Below are 25600 nucleotides of genomic sequence, written 5' to 3'. Positions count from 1 at the left end.
GACAAAATTACTGGTAACTTCGTGTTGTAAATATATATTACATTTTCACGAATTTGGTGCGTTCCGGTTGTTACGATTTTTCCAGCTCATCACTGGTTACGACTCGTTGATCTAATTATAATGAAAGATAAAATATTTGCAGACAAATAGACAGATTTGTAGGCTTGTTAAAGTTTCAATCGCACCATAATTTCTGTACAGGCGAGAATAAAACTGACATAATTATATCTTATGATTACCTTCAGAATGGAGTGTTGTGAATTGTGATTGTAATTATGTAATTGGAAAAAGCGTGTGATTGCTGCTAATTAGGCGATTTGGAACGGTGCATCAGGCAAACTACCCGAAGATGGTCGATTTTGATAAACAAAGCACAACTTGTTCTGTGCAGTCGACGAAGCGCAACCTGCAATCTGTAAAACCATGTTAATTAGGAGCGATAATAAGATGACTTTGAACGCGACAATAACAATGTGGGAGATGGAGACTGAAAGTAAGTGAAGTTATAGTAAATTATATATATGTTTTTGTCGAGTAAATGGGGCAGTTGGGCATGTAAACCAAGTGATAAAACTTCAATCCGTGTTGTATTATGTTCGGATTTGGGCACTGAATCAGTAATGAAAGGCAGCTAATAACATCCTTTAAAATCGTTTTGTTTAAAGCAGGAACAGTATAATTTGTTGTCAACAATAATTAACGCTCTTTCATTGGTGAGATAGTTTAAATTTATCTTACGGGTCAAGGCTTGTATATTTGGATTCCTGCTACTGAGCTCATTCAAAATTCTGCTTCGACATAGATTCAAATATTTACTATTGTAATTTGCCTATGCATTTGTTTACAGATGACAAAGTGGAAACACTGTATATTGATACAATTTTACCTATTACATTTTATGCGATGATGGTTGGAATATTGGTATTTGTTTCATTGTGGTTGGTATTTGGAGGATTTTCACGTACAAGGTAAAGCACAGATGGTAATGATTAGTTAGTCATCATTTTATTTATGCGCTTTCAATTCAATTTAGATCGAGAGAAGACGATATTGAAAACACATCCTTTTTGTAAAACTAATCGTATGTGTGTATTATTGGTACATCTTTTGTAGAATAAATTCTTTTTGACATCGAAATAAAAGTGAGAAAACTAACCGTATGTTGGCGTTTATATTTTCTTGGGAGTTAATATTGGGAGGAATGCCAATAAGGTGACTTCGTCATACGTCGAACTATGGCATCCCGCCCGGTTACCAATCCATGTTGGGTATGCGATCAGTTAACCAGTTATTTGCTTCAAATGTACAGATTTGATTTGTTCAATATGGTCACGCTAATAACCGAATTGCGTAAGTCATTTTTGGCGGTTTTGAGTTTTTTTTATTATAAAATAGGTATTTATGTAATGCTGCTCCCCTGTCTGTTAATTCAGATTTTATTTTAAGAGATCCAAAACCCATAAAATTGAGATTTTGTATAACATGCAAATTTGTTCAATTGTTTCGTCATAATGAATTATCAGTGTTAACGCAGAACTATTGTGACGTCACAAATGCAAAATAATCTCGGCAAAGGATTTTCGAGTTTTTGCATTTCAGATTCTAGTTTAGCGCTTATTAAATTGAATTTATACTACAGTATAGGAAGGCGTGCACTTTTGATATTCACTGTCTGAGTCCAATTCACCTTGGTTGGCTACTACATTGCTGTTTTATTCTTTATATTTAATCTTAGTCTTATTTCGGTGGGTGTGCAGAGCGTGTTATATTGATGAAATATATATTTTTAAGCATAAAAAATAATGTAATTGAAACAGGTTAGCTATTTTGGGGATTAGACATTGTAGATACTAAGAATGACATTCGTTTTTGAATGGTTTGGTTTTCAGGACTGGTGCATATCGCCGGATGAGAACAGAGGGGCCTTAGTCACATTATTGCAAAATTCACTTTTTTCAATATTTTGGGATTTTGAGCCATGCTCTACAAGGTGGTGGTCTTGAAATCCTGAATTTCTCAATAATAAAAATTTTAGCTGGACTTAGGACTGTAGAAGTTAAGAACAGAATGGGCCTGAACAGAAGTCCAGCTGAAATTTTTAATATTATGAAATTCAGAATTTCAAGACCACCACCTTATAGAGCATGGCTCAAAACCCCGAAATACTGAAAAAAAGATAGTTCCAAGTTCCAATATGATGGGCATGAACATCAGAAATGAAATGTCTGAAACTTACATCCCTAAAAATTTCTTCATTGCAACTTAGGCCTAAGTTACCTTGTTTTACCTTGCATCCCATACAAAAAAATTCAGAAGTTGTTGAGAACAGAATGGACCAAAGTTCATTATTGGGTTAAAAAAGCAGGAAAGAATTGAAGCTGAAGTGCCAAAAATTATTGATTACAAAGATATTCACATCCACATTAAAATAACCAGAGCTCAGGTCTTTACTAAGTGTGAATATCTAGAAATTCAAAAATAAAAAAATTCCAAATTGTTTTTTGCGTTTTTCTCAAAACTCAAAATTGTGAATATTCCTGTTCTCCTATTCTCCGGCGATATAGTCAAGTTGCAAAAATGCGTATGTCCCCAAGTCATAGACACATTTCTGCCTAAGTCACAGTGCTCCATTATGACGTCACATGACTGCGTCATACAGATTAACTTAAATCCGGCCACAATCAAAAAATTGAACTATGGCAAATTATTGACTCTCAATGGATAGCAATATCATTAGGAAGTTTTTTACGTTTTTCTCAAAACTGCTAAAAATGACTTACGCGATTCGGTTATGGTTATGGTAACGCGACTGAATATATGATGGCTATAGCCATTTATAGTTCCATCGACGTTGACTTTAACAGATTTGATCATTTTTTTTTTGAATGGATTGAGATTTGACGATGCACCAGACCAGGGATACGTAGAGTGGACTTGGCCTCACGATGGGGGCCTCGAAGCGGCTCCATAGGGGCCAGTCACGAGCAAAGACGTTCACTAGTAACCAACAATATAAAATTATGATGTATATATATGCTTTTTCAGACCAAAAAATTCACCGCTTCCAAATTACATCAGAGTTGTAATTTAGATCAGATCAAGGTCTAAGCTTAAAAATCATCTTGCAATAGAGACTCGAGTAGAAAAATAAGACAATATTACAAGCACCAAATATAACCTCCGCTTTTCAATGCTTCAAAGTAGTATGCATGCTTATGTTAATACTCCAATTGATTGTTAATATTAAGCTCTTTTGGAGGATTTTCCATTATACGTAGCATTACTTTCACTTAGAAAATTCAAGCAGAAGTTTAAGTTGTATAAATGGCTTCGGGCTACTACTTCTCATGCATTGTCAATTCGCTGCATATGATGCAGTGAAAATAATTGACATGGATAATTGAGCCATTATATTCACCAAGCAAAATAGCTTTAGCAGACAAGTTATTAAATAGAATAGGCAGAAATCTGAAAATTCATTGACGCATTAACATGAAAAACGATAAGCACCGCACGTAGCTTGACCAGGTTTATATTGTAGTGAATCATGAAATGCCATTTTTTTCAGTTTGTCAGACTATGCTTAGACATAATGAAGTTGTTCTTTTGAACTTGCTTGTGATGGTCATTAACACCTTATGTGATGGCAAAGAAGTTCTACATTGCACTGCCAAGCCAGGATGTCAGTTCAGTAGTTGCGATCCTATTACTTCGGATTGGAATGAGACTGGTTTTGATATCGAACAATATCTGAGAAGAAAAGAATTCCCGATTACATGCCATTCTAATAACAGTCCCAACATAGCGCCACATCTAAACTCTATACACGTAAACCAAAAAGGTATATTTTTTGTTGTTGAAGGATATAACAACTTTATAACTTGAAGCTCAAAACATAGGACAGATGGAAATGACTATTCTCAAAGATTGTGAACAGTAGTTATAACAAAATATCAGGCATTTTACTTAATTAAAATGCTTTATTTATGAGTTTATGCGTGCGTTCGCCGACAAACAATTCATTTAATTTCTTCCATTCTCACGTACTAAAAATCTAAACTGTTTCTACATGTGTGTCAACAATGATTAATGTACGATTAGACAGTATCTTATAATATTTATCTTAACGTATATTTATGCAATATTACAATGCTCCCAATGATATAGCCTGATTAGACAGTCTCATGTTTTTCATTTATGTTTTGTGTCACAAGATAAAATTGTCCTGGTAGTACATTTTTGTCTATTTTTTAAATCTCATATGAAGTTTTGTCAATTCTCCCGAATTTGTCATGTGTTTGTCGAGTGTATTGTAACTTTTGTACGATGGCGGAGTTCTAAATCACTATATATTAACCAATTTAAATCGACTGATCCCACAGTTTCGAAAAAGATAATTTTTTGCACATCAATAACAACAATATTGCAAAAAGTCCAAGAATCCATAGGTATACTTCGTACTTCCAGAAGAGCATATCCAAATTTAAAAAGTTCCTGTTTCACCTCAAAATTATTTACGTACCAAATGATGTATTACATTAAAAGTATGTATATTAACATGCACAAATATTTGAATGTAGGTAGTGCGGAAATCTTTTTTGGTTTGGACAGTATCAATTCTAATTATTTTTTAAAATAGAAATCAGACAATTAAAAGCAGAGGTGAAGAAATTAAATGCAAAACAAGAAGAAGCCAAAAAGGGTATGAAAGCTATCATTCATTTCGCAATCGAACTAAATTGCAGAGATCCTGTCAATGATTTTTAACATATTTTATATTCAGATGTGATTGATTTGAAATTGAAAATGAGATACAGCAAAACTGAAACCTCGAGAGGTAATGTATCGTTAAAATCGTAATACAACGTAAGCTCTGTTGTAAAATACTTCGGTACTCCTGAAGGATGCGCACCAGGATGTCGCATAACCTGAACCCTAACCTGGTACACAACCTGAGTTCAGGTTGTGCGCCATCTTGGTGCGCATACTTCAGGAGGTCCAATACTTCCTTATCAATTGTATTTGATTTATATATTTAATACGTGTGATGAGTGCGCTAGAATACTTAAATATTGAAATATTTTGTATAACCTGACATGATTCCGAGTTTTATTTCTGTTAGATGTAAGAATTATATTAAAGCCTTCCAATAAAAAAAATTCTTTTGATAAATAGTTGATAATATGAAAGTGAGAAGATTAAATACAAAATGTTTTGAAATAATTTCTAATCTTCCTAATTATCGAAACAAACTACAACAATACATGAAGTATCCATTTTAAATTACAGATAATCAGAATGTAGTTTCGAGACTGCATATTTTGGAACAACAAGTTGCATATTTAACCAAAGAAAATCAGGATCTGAAAAACTCTTTTGAAAAAATTAATAAATCTTCAACACTAAGTAAGTTTTATCTGATTTGATATTTTTTTCAAAGTTTAACAATTGTCTTCTTTTGTTGCAACGAATAAAGAAATATCGTTTATGGACATTTTAGAAAACGCTAGTCTGGCGCTTCGACCGAGCAAGAGTTGGTTCTATAATTAAATCATTTTTTCTTGAAAAATTTGTTCGGATAAAAGTACTTGGGTACCAAAATTTAATTACCTGAATTTTGATTAATAGCGATGGAAATTCTATTATCATTATGTGAGCTATGGTTCACTTTAAGACCAGCAAAATCGATTCTGATGTATGACATTTCAATATCTTTGGTGAGCATTTTTGAACAACTGAAGGATGTGATTACACAAACGAAAAAAAGTGTTTTGGCCTGAATTAGAAATATAGGAATATTATACAACAAACTTCAAATAAACCCTGTAAAGGGAGTTCAAATAGAAAAAAGATTTGTTATTTAAATCAGAATAAAGTAGCTTACATCATTACAAACCGGAGATAAAAACGCTCTTAACAATAAAAAACTTTTAATGCTTTTCATGCGATTAGTCTATTTCATTATTTAGTTTCTCGAACTATGAGAGACCGCCAAAAATTAAAATAAATCTATGAAACTATTCTCGTTGCAGGTAACGAAAGTTTCAATGTCACTGGTAAACAAAATACTACCGATGATGATATGACTACAATTACATCAAATAAAGATACAACGACTAAAGGTCTGACCATCATGGTAGCCATAACAACCTAAGTACAATAACCGTATATTTAATTCGATATTTTGAAATGCTATGTTGAACATACAGAAAAATAGCGAGTACTACTTTTCACGCAAGTACTATTATGTATATACAATATATTTCTATTTTTGCTTGATCACCGAAGGAACATTCCAATAATAGATTAGTAATTTTTATAAAGGCAAGTACGGGCGAAAAGTGGGTATTGGGTGTTCTTTTGAGATCAGACAAATATTAATCAAGGATAAAATATACGCTCATCTGCGTATCAACCTGGAATCGATGTTTTCACATTTCCTTTGACAGATTGTTGTGTCGTATCTACATTATTAGTTAGTAACCTAGAACATAGGATCTATTGTTCAAAGCTCCCCGCCAACCCACAAAATAATTAACTTAGTAATCATTTATCTAGTTAAGGTTGAGGTGAGGTTTAGGAATGCAGTGCTTTATAGAAAAAAATCCAGAACATCTCGTATAGCGGTTAACTTCAATCAAATCATTTTTATTAAAATTATTTCGTTTTTAGGAAATTGCGACGTCACTTACAACGCAAAATGCTTTCGAGTGTTTGCATACATCATACCCAACATTTCGTTCAGCAACGCAGAATATCTTTGCAATAACAAATTAGCAAATATTTATGACGCTGTACACTACTATATGCTGGAAACGTATCTGCGATCGATAATTCCTGATGTCCGGTCATGGTACGAAGTTTTGACTGGAATGAAATATGAGGTACCAAGACAAAAAATTAGATTGGATCGGAAAATATGCACACCATATAGGCGGTAAAAGATAATGGCCAGTTTATGCCAGTTAGCATAGCTTCAATTTTTTTTACATTCCCTAACTATAAAAGTCTGACTGCAATGCAGTATGCTGCAAATGCTCTGCTATGATTATGTTTATTTGTTTGTAGATTCACTTCTGCTGTCTCGATGGCGATATTTCATCATAGCCTGGGAGCGCTTTCATTCATTGGTTTATTCTCATCAAAGTAGAACTGTTAATTAACTGTTAAAATTGTATGAGAAAGTAATTCGATTTAAATTAAATAAGAAGTTCGAATTATGGCTTTGCCAATTTACCTCATATAACTACAAGATGTAAATCGATTATTTTTGTTTTATAGAATGATCAACTTCTTCTAACATCCGGAAAAACTACATCTCTACTAAAAGAGCTATGGTGGCCTGGTTATCCATACTCAGAGTCAGATGCATCATACACAAACGTCGTTTTGCGTGCCCATAAGACAAGAGGATTCAACCAAGGAATTTGGAATTATCCACCATCCACCTTGTATAATGGAGCCATTTGTGAAATATAAAGACAAAAAACTGTATTTGTGAATTGATCAATAATAAAATTAAGATTAATCATAATCTGTGACAAAATGAATATTAAGCTTTGTTCAACGGCTCAGCTCAATGTATACAACCGCTAATAAGCATTCTCACCAATCTCGTGTTGTAAATAACAGGCTATTTCTAACAGGGGCAAACTACGTTAGGTAATTCAATCATGCCCGTCTGCCTGCCTTTAGATGCAAAGATCGACTAACAAATTTTGAATATTATTGTTTTTATATACAAATCTTCCTGATATAAGTTATACACTTTCCATTTTACTTCTGATACTCGGCGGTTAATTTAGTATATAAACCAACGAATACCGATTACATATGTAAGTTTCTGTAGACCACAATTGCATGTAGATTACTTACCTGACCATTACCGTGTAATGTGAGTTCGTAAACCTATTTCAACGAACTTTTATGGTTCTGTATTTATGTGTGATGTGGACCTAAAGGGCATTGATATAGACCTAATCACGGTTTTGGTGCATACAAATAATCTACGTCATTCAAGCTGGATAATGTATAAGTGTAAACTGATCAATTCTACGTCATCTGCATTGACTGCACTGACATAACGTTGTAGAAGATTTAGTGTGTGTCGTCATGAAGATTGGCGAGATTGTTTTCATAGAGAGATTCGACATCGCTAAACGTGACGCTATTTGTGTTATAACCAAGATAAACTTCAATCAGACATTAGAAAATAAATCTAAACATGAGCTCGGTCGACAAATATGTGGACACAAAGGTCAAATGCTTATAAGCAGCTAAGAAGAAGCAGTGAAGTGTAAGGTTGTTGTTGTTCCACTGTATTAGTTTTTTTTTATTTTAACTACGACGCGACTCAATGCGCTAATCTAGATTTCTAGGTAATCAGAACAAAGGTCATTCATTACATACAATGACGATTACCTTGCATGATTCAGCCTATTCGTGCAAACGTGGGTAATTTCGATCTTATTTTGTAAACGATTTCCATCACGAAACGGCAGAATAGAAGGTATAAAAAGAATTTGTAAATTAGGGTTCACTACTAATAATTTCGATTTGTTTTATCTTCAGGTATAAATTAATTACCACATCTTATTCCCATAGAAACGGTTTAATAACCGATTTGAATTACACATTATCTTATTTTTAGTTTAAATATATATATTGGAAAAAGAGTAGAGATGTTGTATTATTGTTATTTTATTGTCCCGATTTCATTATTCAACAACACTATATATTGCAAATTGCAATTTTGAACTAACTGTGTACAATATAACAGGAGTTTAAAAATGGATCTGAAGCTTAAGGTTGGATCTGAAGCTCTTGTAAAAAATAAAAACCGTCAAACACATTTGACATATTGTGGCTTTTACGAAAGTGCCTACGTAATCCGCCCTACATGTAAAAATAGAAGACTTCTGGTAATGTCTATACGTGACTTATAAATAATATTTATATTAAAAGGTTATGGGGAAGAATAGTGTTAGTATTTAACGTACTATTTAATTAATCAATCGCGACTATTAGTCGACGTCATCAATGTTTTTGATAATTTGCATAACTAACAAAAATATGCGGCATTTTTTTTTCAATGCGTTGGCTTCATATTGATGTCTGGAACCTATAGAAAATAGTTGAACTGATTCATTCCACGGCGTGGCTTACAATTTTTTTCAACAATTATGCATGTTTTAGAGAATAAATGACCAATAATTAGACAACTGAAAGCCGCAATTAAAGTGAGTGGTATATGAAAAAACTCGATTGTGGGTTTTGAAAGTTACGAATTTTCAGAGGCAGAGCTTTATGCAGTCTGGGGAAGCAGCCTGACTGATGGTGTCCGAATATGGTGCAAAAACAGAAAGTGCTAAATTCAAAGTTTATGTTTGAAATAATAAAAAGTTTTAATATGTGAACATTTTTAGCCAATATTAGGCGAAAAATGAAATGTGAAAGTGTACGGAAGGAAAGCTAAATATCTGTATCGCTAAAGTGAGCACGATGGCATGGTACCTGAAGTTGGATCAAATTTGTGGTACTCCCGTAGTGTGTGTACCAAAGAGGGTTAGGTCATAATTTTACTCCGATTTTCCTTAATTTAGTTCTATTACGAGTTCGGGGACTGTCTGTGTTAGACAAGCGAATATACCCTCTACCCATAGTAATCAGTTCCTTTACACAACTTGATGTGAAGTAGGTGAACAAAATTATTTACCTTCATATTGGTACACACACTTCCGGAGCGCCAAATTTTTGACGTCGGATTTTAGATCCCGAACTCACCCCCAATCACCTCACCCAACATGCAATGTCGCCCGTGTAATATTCACGTATTTCCAAGAATTGTAGATTCTCAGGTATACCTGGCTGACAAAAAACCTTGTTTGTAGAAAAGGCGTGAAAGAAATTAATAAATAGAGTTCAGGGTATTAGTTTTAACTTTTTGTTATTTACAGAGCAGAAATATTCAAATCAAAGGCGGTATATTGCACAGAAATAAACTTGACCAGCATAGTTTTAGTTGTAGTATTATCATGGCGGTGGAGGTCAAAGTAAATGAAATGGCAACTGAAGAATTCAGAGTAATGGATGAAAAACCAGTGGATTCTCACACCGACTCTTATTCCATAGATGATATTTCTTGTGGAATTCAACTCACGTCAAGTGGGAAAAGGTATGTGAGTTTCGAATAATTTTAGTAAATTTGATGAGGTAATCATATTAAGTTCCGAAACCCCGTAATAAAGAATCAGAAGCAACTTGAATTCCACGTCGGCAAATTACAAAACGTCAGCAAATTACATCGTTTTGCTAACACCGGTTGTGCTTTATTTATTATCAACTTGAATTCCATCGTTGGTTGCATAATTATTTTGCTCAAGACATGATAATTGTTATTAATTATTTTCGTCATTGTTCCATGATACCAAACAAACGTGGCTCCATTAAAAGCGATATATATACCCCAATTTTGTTTTATAAACCCTGCAAAGGCATTATTGAGACATGACATAATTTAATGTTCTAATTTCGATGTGAAAATTCAATAAAAGGATGAAGTAAATCTGATAATTGCTTGGCCGTGTTTGAATTTTTAAATACTGAGTAGTATTTCCATCAAATTAAAGCAATAACTTTTGATTCATAAATAATGCATGAACTACAAAACTTATACTGACCTTTTGACTTTCTATTTTGAAAATTGATGTACCGTATAGATTAAGGTAATAACACTTTTATGACTTCGCCGATCACGACTTTATTGTCCAGTATTATATTTGTTTATTTGTTGAAGATACGTCACATCATTACGTTCACCTTTAGTCAAATTGCCGTCATATGTAAATGACTCTAACACATAATATTAAAAATTTTTAATTACAAGCTAAAATAGTCAAGATATATTAACGATTGAATCTGTTTTATTCTTTAAACATTGAGAATTTCAAATATGTTAACTGATAAATCTAGTTGAATTTTTTGAATTTATAACAATTTAACAACCTACGTCGCTTTACGTGTACGCCCAATTCAATCTTTCTATATTTTAGTAATGTAATCGAAAATCGGAGATGTCGCGCTGCTTCAGCTAATAACATTATCACTGCACATAATCTGCTTATCAGCAAATAACTGTCATAATGCGCTTTTGTCATACAATCATAATAATTCATTTTTGTATCGATGTAAAATTCAAATCAATTTGTCTAAAAAAATAACAACAGCAACATTAAAATACATGAAAATATAGATCATTGATATTTTTATACTATTTCGACTACAGTCAAAATATTCTCATTTAAAAATACGTAATTTTATTGAAAATAGAAAAACACTCCACTTTTTGATTATTAAGAGTCAAGTATGAAAGATTTATAAATGACCTTACTATGTGGTTTATTAAAATTTCCCTGATCTTGGTGATCACTCGATTTGACATGGCTTTCGTAGGTGACATGAAGTGGGCCTATAGATTGGGTACTCCCGTAGTATGTGTACCAAGTTAGGGTTAGGCCATAATTTGATTTCGTTACATTTAGTTCTATTACGAGTTCGGGGACTTTCTGTGTTAGCCAAGTGAATATCGCCCCTGCACATAGGTTTCAGTCTCTTTACACAGCTTAATGTAAAATAGGCAAACACTTTTAACTACCTCCATATTGCTTCACGTACTTTGAAGCGCCATGGATTGTTTTGCAAATTTATTGATGTTGTTCTTATTACTGTTCTTGTTTTATAAGATTGTTTGGTTTGTTTCTGTTGTAAAAACATCGAATTTTTCGATAACTACTAAGCTAATTTGATTCAAATTTTCATAAATTAGAGATAGAAAAACTTACCAGAAAAAGCTATCACTTTTATTTTTCTTCAAATTTTCTGGCGGTCCTATGTAGGTCGATATTTCACCCAATGTTTTTTTGCGCATATTGTACGTGCACTTGGCATTCATTCGAGCTTGCTCGCAATTTATTCGGAAAACCAGGTGCTCAGCTTAAGCTTTACCAGTACCGATTTAAATCGCTACTGTGGTTGATCCTGATTGGTAATTTCAATTTGTAGCCTTTGAATGATAGGATAACCGATTTATGTGTCGGTCGCATTGGCTACAGTGGTACCGCGGTTAGCCATTTGGCCTCTGTGTCCATATTTGAGCATTGCTCTTTTTTTTATTAATGTGTATATTTATCTAACAGGTGCAGGATTTCTTTTCTACAGAAATTTGCGACCCCAAGATGGGCGTTGGCATTCATGGCAGTCGCATATATTTTCTCTGATGGAGTCGTTAATGGAGTCTTTCATGTCACATTAACCACGGTGGAAAAAAGGTTCTTTACTTTAATAAATGGCTTAGCACACAATCTATATTTTACACATATACACATATTTTCTCATTTAAACAACGAGTTTGAATTCATATCGTTGAATTCAAAATAAAGCATTGCCTTCTTGGACACGAAATGACCTATGCACCTTTGCTAAATTGTAGTTGTACTGATTGTTGTTTAAGTGATTAAAAAAATGACCTTTTCGCTTCATCTCATAGACAAATTAATTTCAAATTTCCAGTATTTCAAGAAGTATGTATGGTCAGGGGTCAAATTCTCATGCGGAATCTCATACTGACAGATTTCGTTTCATTTTACAGATTTCAGCTTAGAACAACTGAATCTGGCATCATAGGTGTGATGATCGACGTGGGCGCATGTGTTGGTCTTATTGCTGCTGGATTTTTCGGTGAAAACCTCCACAAAGCACAATGGATGGGAAGAGGGGTTTTTGTCTCTGGAATTGGCTGTTTTATTTTTCTGTTGCCACATTTTATTATACCAGAGTATACAGTTGGAGAGAAAGTTAAAAATTATTGCGGCAACGTAACTGAAGTGGAATGTAGTAACTCACCAATTAGGAATTATAGGTAACTGAAAAAATCCACATTTTTTTGGTGGTCAGAATAGTTGAAAAGGGTGTAACGAATCAAGCCATTTTTATCGAGCATTATGAAATTTTTTAAAAGCATATCAATAAAATAATTTTTCTTAGTTTATTTCGTGCGTTGGAGAAATTTTTGCTACGAGTTTTATATCCACAGGAAATTTGCTACTTTGCTATGCGTATTCTGCTTAGAAGGGCTATTTCTGTTGCTAAATTTAGTGCGAGAAAAAAATCGTTACAATTGTCGTCAATAACTATCGTTTCCATATACCTATCCGTAACTTACTGTCAATTTTTCAACATGGTCTGGTAATGTTGCTTGTCACATAAACATAAACCAACCTATGATAGCAAGTAAGGGAAATGAATATATAAAATGATCAACGAGTGAGAAAAATATGCTATTTCAGCCCCAGATATTATAATAATAATGAAGTGAAATCCAAGGACTGTAGAATTCTAGTGTTATGATTGTACAGTGCCAATAACTCAAAGGGATGTTATAGAAATTACGCGTTGTATCGAAGTAAATTCATCGATCAGTATGATACGAAGTCACTAACAACTTCATCGTCTAATCTCAAGTTTATTTGAACATGCGTTTAAACAATATTCAGAATTCGGACCGCTTACAACAATATATTTTTGGGTGTACCCCGGAAGAATTTTTTAATTCGATGTTTGAACAATTAATGTATCAAATCAATATAATCCTCATTTCTACCCTCTCTACTTCTTTATTCTTGTTTCTTTCTTTTTTTTATAGCCTGACCCTATTTTGAACTCCCTTTTGGCGATTATTTGATCAATTTATGTACATAATACATTTCTCATTTCAGATATATTTTCATGTTAGGAATGTTTTTCTGTGGAATTGGATCCGAGAACGTTGGAGTGTTGGGAACAACATTTTTAGATGAAAATGTAAAACAAGTTTATTCTGCACTATACAATGGTACGTTTATTAGTATTATCTATCACGAAAATGATTTGGATGTAGGGAATCAAACACGTGTCTATTACTTCATAAATTCCGTGCTGTAATTATGTACGTATTTTAATTCAGAATAATTACAATTTGTGTTTGCTCTTTTTGGCTATGAAATCGATATGAACTCACACACTATGTTGAATCATATCCTCATAAAGTTATGCTTTATTGACTTCAGGTATTTATGCTGCCCTCGGAGCTTTCGGTCCTGCATTTGGTTATCTTCTTGGAGGACTCACGTTAGAATTGTTCACAATTCCAAATAAAAGGTAAATATCGTTGCAAAATATCACCTAATGAATTCTGTGCACGAATGCTTGCTCCAGAATATTATGCCTCGGAGTATAAAATATGGATTTATATATAAACTTCAATTTGGTTAGGCTATACCATTGGTTCTCAAACTGGGGTCCGCGGTCGCTTGGGGGTCCGCGAAGCGATTTTAGGGGGACCGCGAGACAACTTCAACCTCGCACTTTGATTTGAAGTAAAATTTTGATGTCATGCTTTTACAGTGTTTATCCAAAGCACGACTGGCTCCACCGAAGACATTATTACGTAACCAACGTTCTTGAACGTGGCAAGTACCGTAAATCAGAGCCTATATGGAAGGCGTGTGCATCTGATTGTAAATTTTCTCGGGGTAATTTAAAAATGCCCGAAGCCATCCCCCCGACAATAAAAAATAAATTTAGATATAATGATTCGGTTTTGCTGTGATAAGTTCTGGAGGAAAAGAAAGACCACAGTGGCACCGTACTATCACAATGACACTAAAAATCCTCATACCATTTGCAACAACTTACGAATGTGCAGTAGCTTTTCCTACGTTACACGCTATTATAACAAAATGTTGAAACAGAATGGACGTGAGACACGATATGAGAGTTGCATTATCCAAAACAGAACCCAAGGTAGAAGAACTAGTGAGAGCCAAGAAGGCGCACCCATCTCATTAAACTATTTTAATGTCATTCAATAGACGAATGCTTGATATACCGCGTTGCTATTTGCTTTCATTTTTTTAGTGGACCGCGAGTCACCAGAAAAATTGCAAGGCGACCATTATGCATAATTTTTTAGAAAAGTTTGAGAACCACTGGGCTATACGAACATTATGTATTTGTTTGACACGGCCCCATAAACACTGTATATATCAAATGTTTTGCAATAATACAGTCTAGTTCAAAATACCATTGTCACTGGGATTGACAAACGGTATCGTATTTTTCTCCAGTATTTTCGATAAAATCGTTCTTATTTTGGGAAAGAGAATATCCGATAATACTGTGTAATTGTATGGCGTACCATGGTTTCTTGTGAAATAGCCGGTCCAATTGGGGTATGGAACAGTTAATTAACCAGTTTATTATTCCAGAATTATGGACGTATTATATTTTCTGCATGGCATACTTGAAATTTTCGCTGATGTGTTAAATGAGCTGAATACGATTGTACCATGGTCAATTCACATATTTGACTCGCTCGCAAACTTTCGCAACGATAAAATAAGTGCTATATTCAAATACACTTTCTTGTCTGTTTTTTTTTATCATAATTAAACATAAAACATGTCATATTTCAGTATTCCCATCGACACGTCAAGTTCTCTTTGGGTTGGGGCATGGTGGATCGGATACATTGCAGCAGGCATAGGATTATTGATTTTCTCTCTTCCTGTAATGTTGCTTCCAAAGTATTTGCCGAACACGGATGATGTTAGGAAAAACAGAGAACAACGCCAAGATAAAAGCACAAATAAGAAAGATGATATACGATTGGGAAGAAGGCAAGATACTGGATTTCCCGATTCTTTTTAATGTTTTTTTTACAATGACATTGTGGAACGTGTTTGTATTTTTATAAAATAATTGGATTATACAAAGTTAATTAAAGAAAGAAATTTTGAACCAGACCTCCGAGTCGCAGTCGAACTAGATTTCAGTGATAATTACCTTTTTTTGCGTTTTAGAATAATTAATCAAAAGACTTGGTCTAACTAAACATCAACTGGCATATATTAAAAGTTGATGCGTGGCAATGTCTGGGCCGAGCAGAAGTTTTCATGATCAGATCAATCCAATTTGAAACTAATTATTTTGCATAGGAATTTAACATACCACATTATATACTCAATTTTATAGGAAAGTATCTTTTCTTTTCTTAGATTGTTAGCTTTAGCAACAAACAAAATGTTCATTTGCATAACAATAGCGACCATGGTACACCAAGCACTTATATTTGGATTTATGACATATTCGATTAAACTTGGCGTAGAACTTCTTGGATTACCGGAAACAACATCTGCTTACTATCTTGGTAGGTTCCAAAAGTTTTTTTATAAACTAATATTTTATGCTTTTGCCTTTCATTAATCTGAAATCATCCTGACATTGAATGCAAAATTCTGACAAAATAAAGTAATACATTAGGTGTTGACTTCCATTAATTTTTTTTATACGATACACGATGCAATTAGTACGTTGATCAATGCCTCTTTTACATTAAAGTTACCAGCAGTCGAAAGACATTGGTAATCAAATCTTTGTGAAAAACAAAACAAAAAGGAACTGAAAATGAAACGAGAATATCGGTCGGAGACCGAAGACTTATCGATCTTAGATCGGTAATTAGTTAATAACTCGCTAATTATACGACATAATTAACCCAAAATCGATAGGCGTCTGGTCCGAGGTAAGGTGCATGCACATGCAAAATTTGGAGCAGATTCAACCACGCGTTCGTGAGATATCGCGTTCATCTAACAGACACACACACACACACACAGACATACATACAAATACCTATCAATATACTTACCGATCTTAAGATCGATAAGTAATAACATGGGCTTTGTTTCGTGGGTATCAACTTTGCAAATCAGAAATTGAATGCAACTTATCCCGATACATAGGCGCCACTGTAGCTAGGCTACTTGTCAAGTCCTAAAGTTCTGTACGATTCGATCGCGTCTTCTAAACGAATATTTTAAAAATCGCTAAGTTAGAAGGGATAAATCTTTTGACGTCTTGGTATATTTCAGATCAAACGTGTCATTACTTATCGATCTTAAGATCGGTAAGTATGTTGATAGGTATTTGTCTGTCTGTATGTCTGTTAGATGAACGCGATATCTCAAAAAGGCGAGGTTGAATCTGCTCCAAATTTTGCATGTGCATTCATCATATTTCGGACCAGAAGCCTATCGATTTTGGATGAATTATGTCGTATAATTAGCGAGTTAATAATTAATTAGTGATGGGACACGCGGTGTCACTATAGAGTCATGATTCGAAACCGCAGTTTCGATCGATAAGTTTTTGGTCTCCGACCGATATTCTCGTTATATATTTGTTCAATTATCTTTTATATTACTGAAATGAATTGTAGAGAAAATATTCAAGTTTTATATATTTTGTGTATTTACAGGTGCTTTGGCAATAGCAACTACTGTCATAGGTTATGTTATTGGTGGACTGGTAGTGACCAAGTTTCAACTCAAATTACGTGGGATACTTCAATTCATATTGGCATGCAGTATCGTATCATTTGCTTTCGTTTTTGGATTGTACATGCAATGTACAGAAAAAGGTAGTTTTTTCCGCCGTAACCGATGAATCCCGATTATTGAAATTTCTCTGATTTTATGAGCGATACCTTTGCAAAAGTCACTTTTGTCCTATCAGCACAAGATGTTAGATTTGTTTGTCGACTTGGCTTTACATTCATTGAGATATCATACTTTAAATTAGAGGAAAATTGCGCATTTGACTGTTACACTATTAGTGTTTTAACTGTTCAATATGAGAATCTTCTGACAACTACGGGAGCATGGACTTTTGTAATAGAATATCCTTTTTAAATTTCAAATCAGAATTTGTTGGAGCCACTGTTATACCTCATAAGCAGAATTCTAGTACTGTGGAAATGTCGATATTAACATCATGCAATTCTGGTTGTCAATGTAACACTGATCGATTTAACCCCGTCTGTGACGATAACGGAGTAACATACTTTTCACCTTGTCATGCAGGGTGTATGGATCAAACGAATGAAACGGTAAGGTCTCAACTGTGGGGAGTAATCTGTAGAAGTACATGAATATAAAGCCAATACAAATACCAAAACTTGAAAAACTTTGAACTTAAAATTATATGGGGTGCATGCATTTCGTCAGGCTTTGCAACACGGTTCTGGTATGAGCCGATATTGACGGTATATATACATATATATAAATATATTAATTTATAAATTCCGTTGCTTAATCTTTTTGGGGAAGGTTGAATAAGACTGATGCTATTGACTTCATCCGAGTTTGAATTTTTACTAATAGTATAGTTTTTAGTGCTCTTTTATACAACTTCAAGCATATTATTGTTTTGAGTTCATTTATCACAGTGGTTGCTACGAGGTCTATAGACGTTTATTCTGCATTCCCATATGCAGCTGAAATTGAAACATACAAGTACAAAGATTGTGTTTTTTTTACAGCACTTTGTCAACTGTCGGTGTCTAAATGACTTCAACCTAGCTGATGTTTCTGCAGATAAATGTCCTCATAATTCATGCACAAACTTAAACGCAATATTAATCATTGTGGGTGTAAGTTTTCTTGCTGGATATCTCACTGTAATACCAGGAGAACAAGCTACAATACGTTCTGTTAGATTTGACGAGAGAACATTGGCGTTCAGTATTCAGGTAGGTTTGCACTTTATGCTTAAATTTACGTATGAAAAAATACCCTATTATGAGAAACCAAACTCAAGTTGCCATGGGCACAATAGAATCTCATAAATGACAGGAAAACACAGAATCACTGAGAATAGTGACACCCGATAATTTTTAACCTGAACGCAACGCGATTACGAAGATTGTCATTGCTTAATAAATTGCGCCATAAAAATACTCCAACATAATGTTCTTGCACTGCATTCTGTACAGATTTAATCAAATAATGAATGAATAAAAATGAAGGATTCGTTTTATTCTCGTTGCTTTAGAAATCCCAATTGCTTATTCATTCATGCACGAGAAGAGTGGTTGACTATCCCTAAGAAACTGCTAAAACAAATACACTTTTAATTTCAATATTAATCATTCTATTTATCTATGACATCCTGATAGAGTGGTATTTAAAAACTAATAATCAAAGATGATCTTGAACCCGTTAGAAGGTCCAAAATAAGTCTCCGTGTCATTATTAACAGATTTTTTTATTTTTAACTTCTCAGAAAGTTACACACATTATCTTCGGAAGACTACTTGGTCGTTTGCTGTTTGCCCAAGCTCTCGATAGTGCATGTTTAGTATCGAGTACAGAATGCGGTGAAACGGGAACTTGCAGAGCGTATTTGAGACGTCACATGTCACGGAACGTAACAATGCTCATGGCTGCAGAGAAGGTAAAATTAATGAGAAGTTTTGTAGTTCATTTGTTGTAACAGCCTTTACAGATCGGTGGCACTGATCACTGACAGGCAAGTCGTGAACACACCGAATTCGAATCTAGAACAAACAATGTTATCAATTACCAATGAAACAAAATGTCTGCTAAATTGAAATGGATGTATATTTTGAGAACATCAAGTTTTCGCAAACACAAAATATGCATTTCCCGACCCTGGACGATATTAGAAATAAAAATAGTGAAAATAAGACGGTATTTATGAGTAATTTTCAACACCTTTTTTCAGTTTGTCGGTGTCGTTTTCATAGCAATCACTGTGATCTTAGTGAGAATGAGGAAGGAGCAAAGTTTGAAGCTAGAGGATTCGGTGGCGAACGAGCAAAATTCTGAGCTACCTCGAGCTGGTGATTTTCAGTAAAGAACATTGACAGACTGTTATTAGATATATTAAGCATTCAACCTTTTTTTTGCACTTTAACATTTCAAGAAGCTTTTTTGGCCCTCATTAATTTTTTTGTCATGGGCCTGCTCATCACACCCTATATATGTCAAGCAATGTATTTCTTTAATTGATTACATACTGAATTGATTCATATTTAGTTGTTGTTTTGAAAATAAATCGTTCCCAAAACAATATCGCGCTAATGATAATTCCAGAGTGGAAATCATGCTTTACCTAACGTTTCACGATGATTCATGTTACTTTTTGTTTCCGTCATGCAAGTTTGATCAAGGAGTAGGCAGGCTACTGATACTTTAGTTTCAAGCAAACACTGTGTAACTAAGAGTTTCATGCAAGCTTAATCTCGTACCAGAGATCTAACGAGATATCGGCTTGCACAAAACTCCCGCAAATACTGGCAAGGTCTTTTGTGAAGGCGAATTCATATACTGTATACTGTGAATGAATGACAACTACACATTCCGCATGTAGCCTTTATTCTTCGAGCTCAAGAAAATGCTGCTTATCAAGCGAAATATACAGATGAGTATTAAAAGAATGTGACATCTCATGTGATATTAAGAGAATATCTCATTCCTTCTCGTTCTCACTATGTCAGATTGTTTTATGATCCCGATGTCCCTTCTACTATTGCCTCGTTTAGTTTTACATATCTATGTTAATCTTGCACATAGTATACTATAAAGATACGGTAATTGTCTACGAGCAGAATAATAAATTAACATTGATTTAAGCTCAGTACGTTTCTTCATATCTTAATAAGTTATTTGTATAATTTTGCTTTTGTCACTGCTTTTTTAAAGTTCACACTATGCGATGAGAATATTACTGCATGAAAATAATATTATTGGGAGAGTCGTTGATCACAATCAATTAGCTATAATCATTTCCATTTGTTTTCAGCATTTCATGCACTTACTGGCTATTATACTGCAGACATATTACATAGACCGTAGTGTCATTTCTCGGTTATTCTGTTATGTTTTTATTTTTTCTTCTCTTTTCTATGCTTAATTATGTCTGTTTATAAATAGAAAATGATTTTATATATGTTTCATTCACTATGAGGTAGTTGTTAATTTTAGAAACTACCAATTTTAGTAAGTCAATATGATCCCATTACATAACAGTTTTTAAATATAATGGAGGAGAAAGCATCTATTGCCATTGCAATCACCAGTTAAATAGAACACGGGCATAGCAATATATATAGGTACATGAAATTTGTATAGCATCTCAGAAAACCAATACCAAGTGAGGTATCGACACCGTTCGTACAAAGATTGACGAACTCGGCAGAAAAAGCGCCCCATACCTGTGATGTGAAAGCGCCCCATGGCCCATACCTGTGATGTGAAAGCGGCCTGAAAAAATCGTATAAACTCATTACCTGAACGAACATTGAGGACTGAAATACGCAACATCCTTAGGGACAAGATGGCGAGAGTTGTTATATCGTAAATATATACTACTACGAGTTATGTCGTAAATATAAAAAAGTAATGACTTATTTTGTTGTGGGACAGAACTTAATCTTTTTTTAATGGTTGCATTAAATTAACAAGAAAACTGCCGAACCTATCGGAATCAGGGACATATACAGTTTTAGGGAATGAATCGTTGAAACCGCGAGATAGTTCGAGAAAATAGAAAAACATGGAATAAGATTTACATATTTATCCCGGGGGAGCGCGAACTAATAAGACGTCTTAATCGTATGGCGAACCACGGCCAACCGACCAGCGGTTACATCTTACGTGAGTCACACTATAGGCCGCGAGCCGAGGCCATTTATCTTTCAGTTTCGTAGCGCACATAAGGTAACTACCTGAAAATGATCTTAAAATGTTCATTAGAAATTTAGTAACAAATATTGCCTTGTTCCCACTTCCAAAAGTTGCACGTTTTACAGAAAAGACGCTTTCATTACAATAAATAGGTGTTACCATCTGTCCTATTTTCTCTGCTTTTCCGGTATCATGGGCCAATGAACGCAGACTTCTGCATGACGTAATAATAAAATTAGTCAGCTGTAGGTGGATTCCTAGTGGTCGGATGAATATCAGATGTACTACTACTGCTCGCTTTTGCGTTGACTTGCCTTTCCATAGTTTTTTTCAGTTATTATTAGTTCAGTTATTCTTAGGAGGTGTTGAAAAGTATAAGTAAGATATTAAACACTTGTATATCCTTACCATAAATAGCAATTTTAGTTGAGCACTAGCTCATAAGACGTTGTTAAATAGGGTACGGTGCGGTAACTCCAAGGAAGGCTAGACCTAGAATAATATGTCACAAACAACGATATTTTCTGGCTTGCATGAAATGTTTATGATCAATTTAATGACTCTTCTTGACTATTCAGCAGACTTATACTACTATATAAACCACAGCATATTTGGAAATAGAAATTAATGGCTGTTTCTGTAATGCACGGTTGTGTTAAAGAGAAGAAAATAATCAATTTTACTAATGTCGGTTAGGCTAAATCTAAATCCATAGAGTCGACAAGAACCTGGGAAGCAATGATAAGTTATGCCGGAGTGAAAAGAAAAGTAGCATTGGAAATGATTGAGAGGTGAGAAATCAAGTTGTAGACAGACAGTTGATGTTTTAAAATATAGTCTATACTCCATACTCATACTGCCATAGGGCATGTCAGACTGTGATATATCAAAATTTAGTGCAGATATAGTCTAGTAATGGTATGCATTATGCAAACATTGTAGTACATGCAATGAGCATATATACGCTCATTGAGTACATCAGATAAAATGCATTATGTATTCCAGGTATTAGTTAGTATTTAGTAGTATTTTTACACTCATGCTCTACCAAATATGATTTTCTTCCTCATTTTAGATACTGTACTACAAAAGAAAACGGCAATGTTTCACCAATCCGACCTAACGCAGGTTCTCATCGCTGCTGCTATCAGTGCTATAAAATGAATTAAACAAGAAGTCTTGAAGCGTAAAGGTATATGAGAATCATAATAATTGCAAACAGCTTAGATGGGCTATTCATATTGAAATACTTTAGCACTTTTCTGCAATTGGAACTGCCCATCAAACTCATGTTGGAGACTTCATTGAGGTTTTCAGTTCTTTTACTCAACTATGAAGATCTTTTGAGGTTAACGAGGCATTAATAAATAAAGCTGAGGAATTTGTTTGTTCACTGTATGAAAAGGATATGAAGAATGTGAATGATACCAGGGCACGTCTATTCAACACTGGCAAACAAAAGGATTATACTCTCCCACCCAACAATGATTCACTGAAGAAACATGTGGCCCTCAAATCGGTTCTTGAGTTGGCAAACTGCAAGTGTAAGAAAAATAACCAAAATAATTTATGCAAGTGTGCCAAAATCAACTTAAATTGCACAGATTTTTGTTTTTGTATTGACTGCAAAAATCACAGCACACTTATAGAGAAAAAGTCGATTTTCGAGATAGTGGATTTCGAAAACAATCCAGAAGAAAGTGAATTAGATATTGCAGTTGCTTCAATAAGTATATTTGTGTTTTTTTGTCGGACATTTGTTAGTGTCGTAGTCCTGTTTCTAGAAATAGTATTGCCTTTCTTCAAATACATAACCACATCAACTGAAAAAAGACTAATTGTAATATTTCTGTTCACTACGTTATGTACATATTGTACATTCATTTAATTTTCTTGACTTTTCCGGTAAATTTCTAAGTGAGAAATAACTGATTTATTTGTGTTTTCGTGCTCACGATGTCAATTTGTGACTTCATTGCTTAAAAATAAATACGTTTGATAGCTTCTATAAAATGGATGTAGCTTTTTATGCTGTTCTTGTTGTAAACTGCTTGTGGTTATTACATAAAATTTATTCGCTAATGTGAATCAGCGTTGTTGGTGTCGCTGCTTTCGAGGTCACTCGCGACTCCTGTCACACAATTAAAGTATTTTTTGTTGTTGGTTACATGTATGCCATATTTTTCGTAATCTACCTAATAAATTATGATTGACTGAGGAAGTCCGATTTTGGTCAGGCAAAACATTACAGGAATACATTTGTGTTAGTAGTAGTAGTAGTAGTAGTATTTTATTTCGTCAACAATGTCAAAATCAAAATACAACATACAACATTTCAAAATTAATTTCCAAGGCATTGTGACGAGGCTGTGACGAAGCGGCCGTTAGGTCATCGAGTCAGTCACAGCCTTTAAAAAAATATAAAATTACCATTTTTTAAACGAAATTGAGCTGAAGTAGCATACACCGAAAATAAATTAACAAAACTAACAGAGAGGAAAACAAAAACAAAAGAAAAAACAAAACTCAATTGAATATGTTTAAACCATACTATGGGGGATGGCATGTACACAGTATAATTCAAGCCTAACCAACTGGAATAATGGTCTTTTACAGTTAATGTTCTATAGTAGAGTCGTATGTTTCACGAAAAAGGGACTCTAGCTTCGCTTTAAATACCAGTTCGATACATTGAGTGGCATGTAAAATCGTTAGTGACTCAGACAGGAAATAAATTACAATAAACTGTGCAGTAATAATTAGAGGTATGACATCATCAAAATTGTCAATTGAAGCCTTGAATTTGAAAATTCTGTAAATACAATCGTGAATTTTAGAGTATCCATTCTTGCTATAATAGTGGTTTTGGTGTTGTTCTGTTGGAAAATAACACAAGAAAACGTTGAAATAAAAATTAATTAACCTCTACTAGACACAAAATCTCGCAAGTTCAAGGTTGTTCAATAGAAATTTTGTCGCATAAAAAAATATTATTTTAGGAGTGTGTTTTAAACATACCGGTATATAACTGAATAGAACTCTATTAAAAACACGCTATGAAAAAGTCATTTAGGGCTTAATGGTTGACAATTTAAATAACCCATGTAAAATGGCCACAGAGCGACTGGCGGAGTAGGGTTAAAACACAGTAATTTCTTGTCCTCCTACCAACAGCGACCGATGGTGTGAGTATGTCACTTGTAGCTATCGATATATTTTTTAAAAAGTTTGCGGGCGAAACATGCAGAGCTGCAGTCTTTTATTTCCTGACTAATTTCATTCCAAATAACCGGACCTTGGAACAATATGGATTTTTGCAAAATCGATGAGTCTGATGTCTGACCTTGGAACAAATAGGTTGTGCTGTGAGTATCTTGTGCCATGATTGTGGATTAAACCTATGTTTTGAAAATAATTCATAAAAGTATTTGGAGAACAGTTTTGTTTCGTACGGTACATAAATTTTGCAACTTCATAACGATATAAGTCATTAAGTTTAAGAAGTTTATGTTTATAATAGTACGGTGTTGTATTTTCTTTGTAACTGCTATTGGAAATTATGCGAATTGCTCTGTTTTGCAGTACACTGAGCTTTTTCAGATGCTGTTTTGCCGAACAACCCCATATTATTATACCATAAGACATATGTGAATAAAAGAGACTGTAATAAATTTGTAGAAGAGTTTTTTGTGAGACCAATCCACGTAGCTTACTCAGCGTTCCAACGGCTCGTGCTAACTTTTTTGATAGCAGTTCAATGTGACTACTCCAGTTCAAGCAACAATCAATTTCAAGTCCCAAGTAAGAAGCTTTTTTTACTTTTTCCAGCTTAAAACCATCAAGATATAGATTTACGCTTGCACGATCATTCTTAGAAATTACAATGTATTTAGTCTTCTGGGGATTCACAGTTAGCTTGTTGGAGTGCATCCATTTGCCAATCTTTGAGAGCTCAGAATTGCAATCGGTTTCTAATTGGTGAATGGAACATCTCGAAAGTTTGAAAGAAGTGTCAT

At 34.1% G+C, this 25600-nt stretch overlaps 2 protein-coding genes and 1 long non-coding RNA gene across 5 annotated transcripts; all 3 read left to right on the top strand.

Annotated features, from left to right (window-relative positions):
* The first annotated feature begins 348 nt into the window (after nt 1-348).
* On the top strand, nt 349-1160 carry LOC144422211 (uncharacterized). The gene is made up of 3 exons (XR_013475210.1): nt 349-493; nt 848-968; nt 1034-1160. It is a non-coding gene; the product is annotated as an uncharacterized LOC144422211 (long non-coding RNA).
* A 2388-nt stretch (nt 1161-3548) lies between these two features.
* LOC144421897 (uncharacterized) lies at nt 3549-7534 on the top strand. 2 transcript variants are annotated; one of them, XM_078111429.1, is made up of 7 exons: nt 3550-3841; nt 4640-4702; nt 4784-4837; nt 5290-5406; nt 6033-6122; nt 6673-6884; nt 7282-7534. In XM_078111429.1, exons 1-7 carry the CDS (start codon nt 3553-3555, stop codon nt 7477-7479), a joined length of 1023 nt encoding a protein of 340 aa, XP_077967555.1. In that variant the 5' UTR covers nt 3550-3552; the 3' UTR covers nt 7480-7534. The 2 variants fall into 2 exon arrangements, with proteins under 2 accessions (XP_077967556.1, XP_077967555.1); XM_078111430.1 differs by lacking the exon at nt 6033-6122 and having other exon boundaries at nt 3549-3841.
* A 2432-nt stretch (nt 7535-9966) lies between these two features.
* On the top strand, nt 9967-20176 carry LOC120326140 (solute carrier organic anion transporter family member 4A1-like). 2 transcript variants are annotated; one of them, XM_039392378.2, is made up of 12 exons: nt 9967-10174; nt 12195-12326; nt 12647-12916; nt 13773-13888; nt 14103-14193; nt 15510-15713; nt 16092-16243; nt 17354-17515; nt 17799-17983; nt 18416-18625; nt 19159-19329; nt 19621-20171. In XM_039392378.2, exons 1-12 carry the CDS (start codon nt 10035-10037, stop codon nt 19750-19752), a joined length of 1965 nt encoding a protein of 654 aa, XP_039248312.2. In that variant the 5' UTR covers nt 9967-10034; the 3' UTR covers nt 19753-20171. The 2 variants fall into 2 exon arrangements, with proteins under 2 accessions (XP_039248312.2, XP_039248313.2); XM_039392379.2 differs by lacking the exon at nt 12195-12326 and having other exon boundaries at nt 19621-20176.
* Nucleotides 20177-25600: the final 5424 nt, after the last annotated feature.

This window comes from Styela clava, chromosome 4, assembly GCF_964204865.1.
Source record: "Styela clava chromosome 4, kaStyClav1.hap1.2, whole genome shotgun sequence".
Taxonomy (NCBI): Eukaryota; Metazoa; Chordata; class Ascidiacea; order Stolidobranchia; family Styelidae; genus Styela; species Styela clava.
Note: the sequence above shows the minus strand (reverse complement) of the source record. Positions and strands in the feature narration are given on the sequence as shown.

Coding starts and splice junctions, on each gene's coding strand:
- LOC144421897 (XM_078111429.1), top strand. CDS start 3,553: ATGCCATTTTTTTCAGTTTGTCAGACTATGCTTAGACATAATGAAGTT. Junction 3,842..4,639: donor TATACACGTAAACCAAAAAG/GTATATTTTTTG, acceptor TTTTTAAAATAG/AAATCAGACAATTAAAAGCA. Junction 4,838..5,289: donor CAAAACTGAAACCTCGAGAG/GTAATGTATCGT, acceptor TTTAAATTACAG/ATAATCAGAATGTAGTTTCG.
- LOC120326140 (XM_039392378.2), top strand. CDS start 10,035: ATGGCGGTGGAGGTCAAAGTAAATGAAATGGCAACTGAAGAATTCAGA. Junction 10,175..12,194: donor CTCACGTCAAGTGGGAAAAG/GTATGTGAGTTT, acceptor TTTATCTAACAG/GTGCAGGATTTCTTTTCTAC. Junction 15,714..16,091: donor GATATACGATTGGGAAGAAG/GCAAGATACTGG, acceptor TTCTTTTCTTAG/ATTGTTAGCTTTAGCAACAA.